The sequence below is a fragment of the Psammomys obesus genome, unplaced genomic scaffold (genome assembly GCF_907164565.1).
Source record: "Psammomys obesus unplaced genomic scaffold, mPsaObe1.curated_primary_1811, whole genome shotgun sequence".
In the NCBI taxonomy this organism is placed as follows: domain Eukaryota; kingdom Metazoa; phylum Chordata; class Mammalia; order Rodentia; family Muridae; genus Psammomys; species Psammomys obesus.
The window spans coordinates 1,505,320-1,520,688 of NW_026594014.1; the positions used below are offsets into that span (position 1 = coordinate 1,505,320).

A 15,369-nucleotide genomic window follows, 5' to 3' on the forward strand; every position below is an offset into this window, starting at 1 on the left:
TTAAAAGGTATTTTTAAAAATCAAGAGTGCAGAGCTGGAGAGATGGCCCAGAGGTTAAGAGCACTGTCTGCTCTGCCAGAGATCCTAAGTTCAATTCCCAGAAACTAGATGGCTCACAGCCATCTAGTGAGATCTGATGCCCCCTTCTGGTGTACATGCAGATAGAACATTGCATATATAATAATTAAAAACAAAACAAAACAAAAAAAACAAGAGTTCATAAAGTTGAGGGGAAAGATGGAGCAAGTCATTGAAAAGAATTTGGGGGCCAGGGAATTGGGAAGGGGTAGATTTGATCCAAATGCATCACAAGCATGTATGAACTTAAAACAAAACAAAACAAAACCAACAGCAGCACTCGGGAGGCAGAGGCAGGTGTACCTTTGTGAGTTTGAGGCCAGCCTGTCTACATAGCAAGTTCCAGGACAGCCAGGGCTATGTAGAGACCCTGCTTCAATAAATAAATGAACGAATGAAATGAATGAAGACTAGAACCATCCTGCAAGGCGGGAAAATGGTTGCCACCTGATCAGATGGGAAGAGAATGGCTGGAAAAGCTATAGGTCCACAGGCCTTAGGGACTAAGTATGGCTTATAAAGATTTCCAGGGCAGGAGCCAGGCCTAGCTGTATAGACTGCCACTTGGCACTCAGGGGGAATGCCCTGGCTTGTGGCCAGCCTGGTCTACACAGAAAGACCCCTTGCCCCCTTGCCAAAAACAAAAATTACCCAGACAGATCTTGACCCAACTGGATGGAGAGGCCCCAAGTTCTAGATTCACTGGGGTCAGGACTCAAGTCAAACTTCATGATGTGGATTAATGACTCAGCTGGGGATAGGAAAAGAATACTGGACATGGCCAACACCCTGATGCACCACAGGAAAAAGAGGTCTGAAAGTGGAGATGAAGCTGGATGCAGGTAGTGGGATATACAGACAGGATGGCCATTGAGGCTGGAGGTAGGCAGGGCAGAAGCTCTAAATTCAGTTGTCAGGTCAGCAGGCCACCACGTTCCCTCAAGATGTCCGTGCTCTCAGTAAGTGAAGTAATCCCATACATCAAGTCTCAAACCCAGCAAGGCCAGCAATACAGTTAGACTTCAAAGAACAGCTATGCCAGGGTCCACACCAAATAAAGACCTACTGTGAACAAATAAAAGTGCCACACAACCAGAATATTTTGGGGTTCTGAATCAACTGTTTTTAAGGCTTCTTTCTTGTCCAACCATACATTCCACACTGGCCTCACTCACGAGGCCTTCCTGCCTTATCCTCAAACACTGGGATCACAGGCATGTCTGGCCTAGATGAATTTTATAAAGTTTTACCTATGAGATCCTAAGGCCAGCTGAGAAGTGACACACTCGCCATTGTGCAAATTTGATGCCAACAAAAGTGAGACATCAATGACATATTTGAAATCCCAAGTCCTCCCCAGTACAGGACTCCCAAAGCACCAAGGTATGACCATGAGTGCAAAACCCCACACCTGACCTCAATTGCCTGACAGGTTGCCACCAATATCCCAAGAAAGGGTTGAAATTCACTTCAGGTCCTGGGGGGCGGGGGAGATTGTGCATAAACAGATGCATGTCGGAGGCCCACAGTAGCCGGGCCTGGTAGCTCACACCTTTAATCCCAGAAAGGGCAGAGGCAGATCTCTGAGTTTGAGCTCAGCCTAGTCTACAGAGGAAGTCCAGTACAGCCAGGGCTACACAGAGAAACCCCGTCTCAAAAAACGAGGTCAACACAATGAAAATGAGTTACTGGATTTAGGGGACCTCCTTCTAAGGTCAAAACCACACATAACATCACAAACATTCTGAAACCCACAACCAATGCTCCTGAGCATTTGGGACACAAGGTGCTGAGGTGTAATAAGGTTCCAGCTCCTGTGGGGTCCTTCATGCTGTGGGGCCAGGCTCATGTTACCCGTATCTTCAAAGCTGAGCTTTCCAATGCCTGCCATTATTATCCTGCCTTTACTCACGTACTTGTTTACTCATTTCTGGTGCCGGAGGTGAGAGCTGACTCAACAGGCAGGTGCTCCCCACTTCGGCACACCCTAATCCTCAGGACAAAATTTAAAGATGAGTGGTCCGCTGCCACAGCCAGCTGGCTGCCCAGCCTGCCCAAGGGTTGGGGTATGGAGTGTGTGTACCTTTCCAAATGCAGCCTAGACTGACTACCAGAACCCAGCAGAACTCACAGCCCTCTCTAATCAACCTGGCCATCCTGAGGTCACTAATCACACATCAATCAAGTATGGAAGAGTAACTCACAGCCATGTCCAAAACCTGAGGACAGAGGATGGTTTTCCTTGGTTTTGTAAGTCTTCCTATATGGTCCAGGCTGGCCTAGAATGCAAGATCCTCCTGCCTCAGCCTCCCCAAAACTGTGATTATGTAATAGTCTGATTGGCTTGAGACAGGGCCTCATGTAGCCTAGGCTGGCCTCAAATTCACTATGCAGATGAGGATGACCCTGACCTCTGGATCCTCGTGTCTCTACCTCCCAGTGCTGAGAAAACAGGTTTGGTTTCTGAAGTACCTGAGATGGAGCCTAGTGCTACAAGCTAGGGCTCTCCCCAGCGTGAGGGCCTGCCCCTAGGTCACTAACCACATGATAACCTGGTGGGAAGGAAAAGTGTCCAGGCCCCATCAATACCCTGGGATTGTGAAGGGTTAGTACTCACTGTGCATATGGGTGTGGAAGGGGGGCTGTTCCCACTGCTCTGTGCTCGGGGTGCAGATAGTCCCTCAGGAGAGCTGGTTAGAGAAGGGGAGCTGAGGGAGGAATGGCTCAGTGTGGAGTCATCCTCAGGGCTGGACTCCAATACTTCACTCTCTGAATTGACACTCCTATCCAGGGACATCATGGGAAGAGAGGCATGTAAGGGTTTAGTGGCCAGGATGTCCTCCAGCACCACCATGGGCACTTTCTCTATAAACAGGAGACCCCCTGCCTTGCTCCAGCCTGACAGCTCCTTTGTGGTGTAGGTCCTGGAACCTGGGGTCAGCTCAGGGCAGCTCTGTAGCAAACCAGCCTGACAGTCATCCGTCCTCTTTGGGCCTCCTGGGCTCCCAGGTTCCTCTTCCACATGAAAAGGAATGTCTGAAGGGGTCTCTTGGAGACCCAGTTCTGCTCCAGAGGGGCCCTGCTGCTTGGAGGTTTCTTCCACTGTGGTGGCCACACTGACAGTGTCAGGACTTAGTTCGCTGGGGCACTCAGGGCTGTCTGGAATGTCACTGGAGTTCTCGGTCAGGTCAATGATGACCACACTCGGTACCGGCTTGATTGTTGCCCTCAAGAAGCTATCAATGGAGCCCTGGCCACTGACCAGCTTTGGACTCAAGCCTACATGAGAACCTGCGTGACAGCGGTTTTCCAAAGTGTCCAAAGACAATTGTAGATCCGGGACTTTGCCTTCCACAGCTGCCTTGGGCGATGTGTTCTCCACTTTCTCCTTGGGGCCAAGATTCAGGCGCTTAAAGGGCAGGCGGGCTAAAACAAAGAGAAGTAACACCTTCAGTGACAGCAGGAGACCATGCTCAGCACCTGAGCACCTGGACATTACTGGTCTTATTATAGTCTGGGATGAAAATTTCAAGCCTAATACTGGAGATGCTGGGGGCAGAAGATATGGCTCGGCAGTTAAGAGCAATGGCTGCTCTTGCAGAAAACTTTTGAGTTCAACTCCCAGTACCTACACGGCAGCTCCTAACCACCTGTTTTTCCAGCTTCAGGGAACTTGACACCTACTTCTAACCTTCAAGGACACCAGACATGCATATGATATACCTACATGCAGGTAAAACATCCACACTCATAAAATTAAAAAAAAAGAAGAGAGGGGATGGGATGCTGGAGGCTAGGAATCAAACTCAGGTAGTGAGGCTTGGCGGCAGGCACCTTCACCTCACCTCAAGAACCCATTCCATGCATTTAAATGCCAAAGTGCCATTGGTTAATTCTTTGAAAGTCAAAAACCAAATCAACTTTTCCCCACATGCAGTCAGATCATGAAACAAGGCTGCCCTGAGTTTTCAAGCTCTGATTCTTCCCGCCCAGGACACTTCCCACACAAGGTAGCCTGGCTGTAGAGTCCCAAAGGAGGAGGAAACTGCTTGAGGTCAACTAGATGCACAGCTGAGCTCTGTAATGGTAGCCCCGTCTGTTGGCAAAACGTTTTATGTGGACTGTGTATAGTTTACTCTTCTTCATTCAAATGCTATTTCAATAACTGGTTTCAATCTGGACGTTGCATTGCGATGTATCTCCTGTCTCAAGTTGGTGTAAATAAGCTCACCATTTGTTCTCTGTATGCCTGTAAAAAGCCAATCACCCAATGCTGAGCAATGCAAAGAAAAGGGTGCAACATTTGGGTCCAGCAAGGGGAGGAGAGAGAGGAAATGAGATGGAGCCATGAGGAAGAGTGGGAAACATCAGGAGAAATGAACCAGACCTGGCATATGATTAAAGAGCAAGTATAATGTGGAAAATCTGAATGGGAAGAAGCTATACTAGCTTGAAGGTTTGGGATGCAGTCATTATTGCTCAGTATTTACTCTAGGTTAATTAAATAATCCTAGTCTCTCTGTGTGGTTATTTGCGTAAATGACTGGTTAAGAGAGTAACCACTGATTTACTAATCATTTAAGTCAATATTAAACATTAATCATTCTACACTGATCCTCGACACAATCCCACTGACACTGGGGCCAAGAGTAAGGGCATGGTTGCTGAATGTAGGAAAATAAGAGATAGCCACCCACTGTGCAGCAACACTCTCCACTTAGGCAGCAGCCCTGCCTCTAACCGTCAGGCAATGTCTATCTGGTTGACTCAACTTGGAGGCAGCTACTGGCACAAGAGGCCAGGGTGTCACAGACACAACAGTTACCACTAAAGGGTTGACAAAATGGTTCATGAACAGAGGGAACCAGGCCATTTGCCATCCGTGATGCAAGGACTCATACAGGAGAAGGAGAAGGGACTTGCACAAGCTGTCTTCTGAGCATCACATTCATACGGCAGAATACATGACCAACATGTGTACACACACAAACGAATCAGCGCTTGACCTATCTGCGCACAAACCAGGTAAGCTGGAAACCTGCCCCAAGGCGTAGCTCTCCCTTCCTAGTCCCTCTGCAGGGCATGTGATACCAATCCCAGGGGCTAGAAAACGGCTTCTTGCGGAGGTATTCACCTGTGAGTCCAGATGAAGCAGAAAGATGTGAAGGTCCAGGATGGACTTTGTAGCTGGTAGATAAAGAGTGAGACCTGTCTCAAAAATCAAAATAGGCAGCTGGAAAGGGGGCTCAAAGGTTAAGAGCACTTAGTGCTCTTGTGAAGGACCCAAGTTGGGTTCCCAGCACATCTGGTTGCTCACAGCTGCCTATAAATCCTGTTCCAAGAAATGATGCCCATGGCCTCCATGGGCATTGCAAGCAAGCGGTGCACATAACTACCCACAGATACACACATACTTAAAAAATTAACAGGTACTTTAAAAAGTGTATTTAATAGGGGCTGGTAACAGCTCACTGGTCAAGAGCACTTGCTGTTCTTACAGAAGACCCAAGTTGAGTTCCCAGCAGCCACTTGGTGGCCTAACAAGGATCTTCTATCTGCAAAGGGCACTGCATGCATATGGCACGTCAATAAACAAATCATTAAAAGAAATTTAAAACTGGCCAGGTGGTGATGCATGCTTTCTAATCCCAGCACTGAGGAGACAGAGGCAGGTGGATCTCTGTGAGTTTGAGGCCAGCCTGATCTACAGAGTTCTAGGACAGCAAGGGCTACATATTGAGGCTGTATCTGGGAAAACCAAACAACAACGACAACAAAACTCTACCCCCATTAAAACTGGAAGCTGGGCATGGTGGCACACACCTTTAATTCCAGTAGTCTGGAAACGGAGGCAGGTGGATCTCTGTGAGTTTGAGGCCAGCTAAGACTATATACATGTCCCATAGTAAATAAACATGTAACGAATTTTCTCTTAAAATATGCACACACTAGTTATTCAAAAATAAAAATAAGCAGATGGAAACAACACAATTGCTCATATACACAAAGCATCATGGAACATAATTTCAAACTCACAGTAAGGCCCATATACGTTATATATTATATACATATGTATGTAGATAACATATATGTAGGATCACCAGACATACACATGTTCCAAAATAAGAAAAGTCTGGGATGGGTACAGCTCAGTAGTGCAGAGCCTGGAGGTCCTATGAGGCCTTGGGCTGGGTTCCCAGCACCAAAGTGAAAGAGATAAGATATAAGAAACACCCAAAACCTCCAACCTGAAGAAAGCAACTGCTGCTCTCCCTTCAGCCCCCACAGGCCACTGAGGACCCTACAGAAGCCAATGGAAACAGGTTACCCGCCTTGAGTTACCTTGTATCAACCGCTTCACTGGGAATCCAGGTCTGTCTTTGCAATCCATAGCTGTAGATAAAGAAAGAGCAGAAGTTACTAATTGTGAGGATCACAGGCCAGCTAAAGTCCATAGAAGTCACATCCAAACAGATTCCACTGAGGGCCCTGTGGCCCTGCCTAGTCCATTCCAGATGTCTCTGCTTGAGACAGGGTCTCACTACATAGCACAGGCTGAGCTAAAAAACAAACAAACAAACAAACAAACAAACAAACAAACAAATAGCCTTATGTCAATCCTCTTGAACCTGCCTCCCAAGTGGTAAATTCCCATGCACAAAGTACCACAGCATGCGTTTATAGATTAAAAAAACAAAGCAAAACAAACAAACAACCAATTACTTCTTAGGTTTTATTTTTGGTTTTGTTTTTTGTTGTTGTTTTGATACAGGGTCTCAGTATGTAGTCATGGATGCCCTGGAACTTACAAAGGTCTGCCTGGCCCTGCCTCTCATATGTTGGTAATGAAAGCAAGCACCATCACAACCAGCTACAATTTATCTTTTTTTAAAAAATAATTTTTTAAATTTTATTTTATGTGCATTAGTGCGAAGGTGTCAGATCCCTTGATTTGGAGTTACAGACAGTTGTGAGCTGCCATGTGGGTGCTGGGTGTTGAATCTCAGTCCTTTGGAAGAGCAAACAATGCTCTTAACCACTGAGCATTGTCTCTCCAGCCCCCAATTTATCTTTTTTATTTATGTGTATGCATGTGTGTTTGTGTGTATGAGTGTCTACAGAGGCCAGAGGCATCAGGTCTGCTATAGGCAGCTGTAAGGCATTAGATGTGGGTGCTGGGATGGGAATTCTGGTCCTCTGTAAAAGAGTAGTGAGGGTAGGTGGTGGTGGCACACACCTTTATTTCCAGCCCTCAGGAAGCACAGGCAGGTGGAGCTCTGGGAGTTTGAGGCCAGCCTGGTCTACAGGGCTAAGCTCCATGACAGCCAGGGCTACACAGAGAAACCTTGTCTTAAAACAAACAAAAACCAAACAACAAAATCAAAACAAGAGTGCTGAGTACTCTTAACTGCTGAGCATCTGTCCTCCAAAGCTGTTTCTACATTATATACTTGCTGTGTGCGCATCCGCTGGTGCACACAGCCACATGCTGCAGCATAGCACAACTTGCAAGAGTCAGGTCTCTAGATACACATGTTGCTTCCAGTGACGCAGCCAAGCTGTCAGGCTTAGCAGCAAGCACACTGACCCTTAAGTCCTATCACAAGTCCCCAGAGACAGTTTTCATGCCTGGAGAAAGACGTTGGGAGTGCTGCTCACTTCTAGTTAATACACAGGTGTTCAGTTTAAACAGGGTACAATGAACAACCTGGCCCCAGAACAAACGTCAGAATGTCAACACTGAGCAATTCTACCCTAGGCTCATCCCCTCCTTTGAGTTTTCTGAGGGCCTCACTCAACTTGTATTGTTTATGGTCCTACTAGATGACATGGTGACCATTCTATACCCAGAATGCCCTCCTCAGCACTGGAATATACTGGAAACCAATGCACAATGAGCAAAACTCAGGGCAATGAAGAAAAACAAACAGGAAGGGCCATGAATGTGGTGATGCCCACCATCCCAGGACTAAGGAGGTAAAAGCAGGAGTATTGTTTCAACTTTGAAGCCACTCTGGACTACACAGACTTCTAGGTCAGTTAAGGCTAAACTGCCCAAATCTGTCTCAGAATACAAGTGAGGGCGCAAGATGGTTCAGTGGGTAGGGAGGGTTCCTTTCCAAGCCTGACAACCTGAGCCCAATCTACCGGACCTACACAGGGGAAGAAGGAAGCTAATTTCCACAAACTGTGCTGTGACACACACACACACTCTCTCTTTCTCCCCCTCTCTTTCTCTCTGAGTGTGACTGGACAGATGGATCTGCCATTAAAAGCACTTGCTGTTCTGGTCCCAGCACCTGCATCTAACAACTCACAACCACCAGAAGTACAGCTCCAGGAGATCCAATGCCCTCTCTGGCCTCCATGGACACCAGGCTCATGTGCAGACATATACAAACACATAAAACATATCTTCAAGTAAACACTTTAAAACTTTCTAAGCAAAGGCACCAGTCTTAAACAAACAAATATGTAAACACATGAAATGAACATATTTCTCATGGCAGAAACTACAGTCATGTCAAGACACAATAAGAAACTTGGGTTTGGGCTCAGTGGGTAGAACACTGACCTAACATGAAGGCCGTTCTAAGTTCCATCCCCAACCATGTATAAATCAGGGCACTGTGACACTTGGCGATAGAGGCCAGCCTGGGCTACATAGGACCCTGCTCTAGAACCAGCAACTACAAAAGATAAACAAATAAAAGACCCCATGAGAGAATATTTCCTACTAAAATAAATTCAAGACTTCAGAAGTATATAAGCACATCAAAATCCACACACATAGGACCACAAGTAGAACCTGTCTTTTTGTTTTGAGACAGTGGCTCTCTATTTAATCCTGACTGTCCTGGAATTTTATATGTAGACCAGGCATGGCCTAAAATTCAGAGATCCACTTGTCTTCTCTTCCAGAGTACTAGGATTAAAGACGGTTGCCCAGGTTAGAACCTGTTGTTAGGTAAATGCCTTTAAACAGTTAGCTTGAACATAAACAACTACTAGGCAATGTGTCCTAGGTGGACAAAAACTCTTTCAGTAATTTGGGAAAATTCCCATACATTTTGCTAATGTTCCAAGGAATTCAGACTTGGGCTTTTCTGCACCCGGCGGTCGAGAATAAACAGCTGGCTCACCCCCGCTTAGATACTAAGACCCCTGCCCAGAACATTCATGCTCCTTTCTTCCCATCTGAATGTAAGAAAGGTAACATCACCCTCTTTTCTATTATCAAAAAAATATGTTTTTCTGAAGGACATTTTTTCTTTAAAAATCTTTACTACATTTCATTAACTTGGGGGGGGGGGCTTATGGAATTAATTTTCTTCTACCTACGATAGAATTCAGGTGGTGAGAGGCCAGATCAACCTGCAACTCATCATCCTCCTGCCTCAACTCCTAGGATGCTAGAACTGCAGGTATAAACAGCCACACCGGAATTTGTCTTTGCTGCCAGAGCAACAGTGTTGGTTTTAAACATTGCACCTTGGTTAAATAAAAACAATCATGATAGTCCTGGTAGTTTTACAAACATTAATCATGTCTGCATAAAATTCCCAAGCCAGTCAGAGCAACAGTTCCAGCCTTCCTGGGGCAGCAGGCTGACCCAGGAGGCATGAAGGGACTGGCAGTACCCCAAAATGGATGGAGACTGAGGATGCTGCTCTCCATCCCTGAGACGGCCTCACCCCCACCCCTTAAACCCAAGCTTGAAGACTAATATAATGTACCCAGAATGGCTTTCTCAAGTGTCAGTGGTGCTCAAGTGACAAAAACTTAGTCTACCAGGACTCCCTTCCTGTCCCTCCGTCATTCAACCCATATAGATGGGATTCGGTGCCAACTGCTGGGGGTGCAATACAGAGTCAAGCAGGGAAGCCTGTTGCTTGTTACAAAGACTCCTAACACGTACGGGACAGGCCCATACCACACTCACAAAAGACCCCTTCCAGGATGCAGAAAGGCTTCCTGGCCATGCTCACCACCAAACCCTCCATTCTGCGGCTACTCTAGTGTCCAGAGCTCAAGTGACCACAGGCCTCAGTTTCCCCACCCACTGCTAAGGTCCGACTAGCTCGGGAATTCACAAATTCATTTACTAACTTTGCACAGCTGCCCCTCGCCCTCCTGGTCTAAGTTTCCACACCTGCTACAACATCCATTTGATTTCAGAGAACACAAATGCATTCAGAACCCATCAAAGCCGACCCGGGGCCTCAGTTTTCCCCTCTGCTACCAGGTACTAGTTAATCAGGCGACACAGATGACTTCAAGGGGTTGCAAAACTGACTCTTCCCCCTCCCTGGGGCCTCAGTCTCCTCTCTGGGAAGTCTCGCTTCTCCGGGTCTCAGGCCCGGGGCATCCGGGCACCGACCGGCTGGTTCAGGCTGAGGCCCGGCCGCAGCTTCACCCACCCGCGGCTCTCGGCGTCGCGGCCTCCGGCTCCTCCAGCATCGCGGCAGCGGCTCAGGCTTCAGGCAGACCGCCCCGCTACGCTCTCCGCCTCCCGCCGGTGCCGCTTCTGCGGCCGCCCCGCTCGTATTTGGCGGGAACCGCGGCATCCACCGCGGCCCGCGCGCCGATTGGAAAAGAGCACGTCACGTGACGGCCCTGCCTCAGGAAAAGAGGAGCGCTTGGCACGTCCTCGCGAGAACTGCGGCTTCTGGGCTTGAACATCCCGCGGGAGGAGGAGTGGGGAGGGCTCCTTTCCGGCGGTTCTCCGGTGGCTGAGAAGAGACGCATTCTATTGGCCGTAAGAAATGTCAATCTAAGAATCTAAACTTGGGGGCTGGAGAGATGGCTCAGAGGTTAAGAACGCTGGCTGTTCTTCCAAAGGTTCTGAGTTCAATTCCCAGCAACCACATGGTGGCTTATAACCATCTACAATGAGAGATGGTGCTCTCTTCTGGTTCTCAAGCACACATGCAGGCAGAATACTGTATAAATACTAAATAAAATAAATAAATAAAAATTTATTACAAAAAAAAAGAAATGTCAATCTAAGAATCTAAGCTTGGGGACTGGAGAGATGGCTCAGAGGTTAAGCGCACCAGCTGCTCCTCCAGAGGTTCTGAGTTCAATTCCCAGCAACCACATGGTGGCTCACAACCATCTGCCATCTGCCCTCTCCTAGTGTGCAGCTGGACATGTAGACAGAACATTGTATACATAATTTTAAAAAAATGTAAAAAAAAAAAAGAATCTAAGCTTGTTTCCCAGGCCCCTCCCGTCCCACGTTATTGGCTATATGCGTGTAAGGAGGCGAAGGACTACGTCATAATTGGCGCCAGTGACAATTTGAAATTAGGGATTAGAGGAGGAATCGATTCCTCCTAATTAGTGATTGGTTGAAAGTAGCCACTGCAATTAAAATTCGGGATTACTTCTTTTTGTAACTATACTTTCTTTTTTGAAATAATGAACCACTTTTTTTTTTTTTTTTTTAATTACTATTTGAAGCCGGGCGCGGCGGTGCATGCTTTTAATCCCAGCACTCAGGGAGTCAGAGGCAGGCGGTTCTCTTTGAGTTCAAGGCTAGCCTCATCTACAAATCGGGTCCAAGAAGCCAAACCTACACAGAGAAATCCTGTCTCAAAACAAAACAAAATTACGATTTGCTCTATTTTTAAATTAGCTTTTTGTTTGTTTTTGTTTTGTTTTGTTTTGTTTTTTGAGACAGGGTTTCTCTATGTAGCCTTAGCTGTCCTGGACCTGTTTTGTAGACCAGGCTAGCCTTGAACTCAAAGAGAGCTGCCTACCTCTGCCTCCCTGGGTGTTGGGATTAAAGGCATGCACCACCGCACCCAGTTTAGGAAGTATTTTCTACTGTAAAATTATAAATCAGGTTTTTTTTTTAATCGTGAATTCCTTTTTAGTTTGAATTACTTTGAAGAAAGATTAATTGAAAAAAGTGCTTATTAATCGATGGTGCATGCATTCATCCTAGTGCTTAGAAGGCACAAACAGGTGTTCAAGAACAGCCTGGTTTACATAGCAAGTTCCAGGACAGCCAGTGATACTGTGTATCAAAAAGATATTAATTGCCTTTGGGTGTTTGTTTGATTTTGAGACAGGGTCTCACTATGTAGCCTTGCTGCCCTGGAACCCACCAACCAGTTTCTAAAGCTTTTCATCTGTTAGGTGGAGGAAGAAACCTTTCCCACCGCCTGCACACAGCTCAAGTGCCCGCAACTGTTCTCTTCTTGAAGTTGTGGCTAGTAAGTGGGTTATTTGGCTAATGAATTAATTGTATGAATTGCTTTTCAGTCATGAGCTCAATGAAGGTAAGGATTGCTTTAGTGTCAAGGATCTCATTAAATCTTTGACTTTCTGCAGAGTTTGGTTGAATTTGTGGATCTTGTGGAGCCAATCCTGCTGTCTAACACCTGTCAGCCCTGCATTTGGAAGGTGAAGGCAGAAAGACTGGGAATTACAGGCCATGGTAGGCTGAGCAGCAAGTTTGAAGACAGCCTTGGCCATCTCAAAATTTATAAAATAAAGAACACTCTGGATTCTGTGGGTCACTGACATGCTAGCAATCCCTAGCTGCAGGCACCAGTTACACACACACACACACACACACACACACACACACACACAGGCCTATGATTGCAGCACCAGGGAGGTGAGGCCACCTTGTGCTACATGCAACCCAGTCTTAAATCATAAAAACAACTGAACAAACAAAAACTACTCATAATACAAACTATTCATGAAGGCACCTGTAATCAGGAACAATAAGGATGGCACATGCATGTTCTTTGATCTACTGCACTGCAATCTTTTGAGTCATTTGGAACCTTGCAGAAATCCTTGGTTCTGAAATCACCCAAACGTGTCAGCAGTTTCAACACCAGATTCTTAAAATTCTTTCACCCCAACCATTTTCCCGTTTCTGCTTTAGAACCCATTTACTCATCACTTCCATTTATTATTAATCTCCAACTCATGCCAGACTGGTCTGTAACTGGTTATATGTAGCCCAAGCTGACACTGAACTCAGAGATCCACCTGCTCTGCTTCTCCAGTGTTGGGATTAAAGGTGTGCACTGCCACACTGGTAGAGTCTATATACTTTTTGAAAGCTGTAACAGTTGCTGTAATGACTAAGATACATGTATCAATCTGAAGAGACTTCATCAAGGAGATGGCATTCCAACTGGAGTGTTTATGTCTAAAGGATGAGAGAAAGCTCCCTGGGAGGCTAATGTGGGATAAAGGAATGAGATCCTACAACTGGCACCCAATGGGACCGAGCCAGCAGAACTGGAGGAGATAGCTGCAGTCTGAACTACATCCTCAGAGGATGTTTCTGGTGGGGCTTATTGGTGCACACCTGTGATTTAGCACTTGGGAGGTAGAGGGGGGTTGGATCAGGAGTTCGAGGTCATCCTTAGCTACACAGAATGTTTGAGGCCAGCCCGGGTTATGAAATAAAACAATGAGGAAGGAAAACAAGGACTCTGTATCCTAAGGGATGAATTAGAAACGAGACACTGAAGGAAGGACCCCAGAGAGAAGGCTGGTGGAGTGCAAAGCTTGGGATAGTGTAGATTTAGGACCTGCACCACTGAAGGCGATTGGTTTGCAGCTGTAAGAGCCAAGAGATGCCTGGAGAAACAAGCTGGAGCTTCAACTATTCCCTGACCTCCGTGATGCTTTCACCTGTCAGTTTGATGGGATCTGAAATGAGGCTGCGCAGGGGGCCTCTGGGTGTGCCTGGGGCAGACATGGCCCCTGTGGATACCCCATTCCTCTGACTGGGATTCTCTGCAAGTGGAGGAAGGGGCTGAGCATCAAGCAGCGCCTCCCCACCCCTGAAATGTTTCCTAACTGAGCTGCCTCATGCTCCTGCCCCTATGACTTGCCAGCCTTGGAGTTTTGTTTGCTATTGACCAAGCACTTTTGTTTTGTTTTAGTCAAAGGAAGAGAAATAGTGAAGACACCTTCTAAGTTGAAGACACAGTATGTTGAGGTTTTTGGGTTTTTTTTCTTTTAATGTACTTTGTCTGCACGTACATCTGCACAGCAGAAGACCACATCAGACAGTTGTGAGCCTTCCTGTGGGTTCAGGGAATTGAACTCAGGATCTTCGGAAGAGCAGTGAGTGTTCTTAAAGACTGAGCCATAAGTTGAGATTTTATGTTACTTTATCTTTAAAAATGAATTCATATTCATTCTTGTTTTTCAAGTCAAGGTTTCTCTGTGTAGCCCTGGCTGTTCTGGAACTTGCTTTGCAGACCAGGCTGGCATGGAACTCGGAGATACCTCCTGCTCTGCCTCCCCAGCGCTGAGATTAAAGGCATGCACCACCACTGCCAGGCATCATTATTAACTTTTAAGTTATGGATATACGCGTTACCCTGTGGTCTTGAGGACAGTTGAAGGAGGCCGGGAGAGGGCAGATCTGGAGCTGGAGTTACAGGAACTCCCGAATTTGGCCAGGGCAGCAAGCGCTCTTGACTAGAGAACCATCCATCCCTCTAGCTCCTAAGAGATTTTGTTTTATCTTAGTCTTATATTCTTTTTCATTTTATTTTCTATTTCATTTATTATGAGTTCCAGCGGCCCAGGATTGCCGTGAACTCTGTCAGGAATCTTTACTTAGGGACCCAAGAGATGTCTCAGTGAGTGAGGCAAACTTACTGTCAAGCCTGGATACGTGAGTTCGATCCCTGTGGCTTACATGGTGACAGGCGATACCCGACTACCGCAGTGGTCCTCTGACCTCTTGTGTTCCCTGGCACACAAACGCCGCTCCCCTTTCTCCGCGCGCACACAGTTAACTGATTAATTAAAACTGACTTTGACTTTATATCCGCTCCTCGACTCTAGAAGGAGCTGCAGCGCCCCCTCTGGCTCTCTAGGCGACCCCTCATCTCGTTGGTGTGGGCGGGTTTCCGCCTATCCTCCCGTTGCAACGCGCACTCTGGCCTGTAGGGGGCGCGCACGCGCAGAGGGACCCGGTGCGCGCGGATGCTGTTGGTGGGGGCGGGGTAAGGCGAGGTGGGGGCGTCACCGGAAGTATGTGGTTGCCATGTAATATCCCGGCCGCGCGTGCGCGCTAGCGGGCCGTGGAGTCTCTAGGGCTGGCGCGCGGAGTTGACGAGCTGATTTGGCGGAGGCGGCGCCGACTCGCGCGCGGACGGAGGCGGTCGGTTCGTCGGCGCCGGCGGAAACCTGAATCCGGGCGGGAGGCCTGACGGCGAGAGGCGGCATGTCGGTGGCGGGGCTGAAGAAGCAGTTCTACAAGGCGAGCCAGGTGAGGGGCGACCGGGCGATCCG

General features: G+C 47.2%; 1 protein-coding gene across 2 annotated transcripts in view; it reads right to left on the reverse strand.

Annotated features, from left to right (window-relative positions):
- Chaf1a (chromatin assembly factor 1 subunit A) overlaps positions 1 to 14,810 on the reverse strand; it is a 32,075-nt gene extending 17,265 nt beyond the window's left edge. Inside the window, exons 1-3 of one of the 2 annotated variants that reach the window (XM_055617805.1) lie at positions 14,731 to 14,810; positions 6,421 to 6,471; positions 2,696 to 3,504 (exon numbers count right to left, since the gene is read on the reverse strand). In XM_055617805.1, the coding sequence (XP_055473780.1) occupies positions 2,696 to 3,504; positions 6,421 to 6,469 (858 nt within the window). In that variant the 5' untranslated portion in view covers positions 6,470 to 6,471; positions 14,731 to 14,810. Of the gene's footprint in view, positions 1 to 2,695; positions 3,505 to 6,420; positions 6,472 to 10,499; positions 10,610 to 14,730 lie in introns of those variants that run through there. The other variant, XM_055617804.1, reaches the window with a different exon arrangement.
- Positions 14,811 to 15,369: the final 559 nt, after the last annotated feature.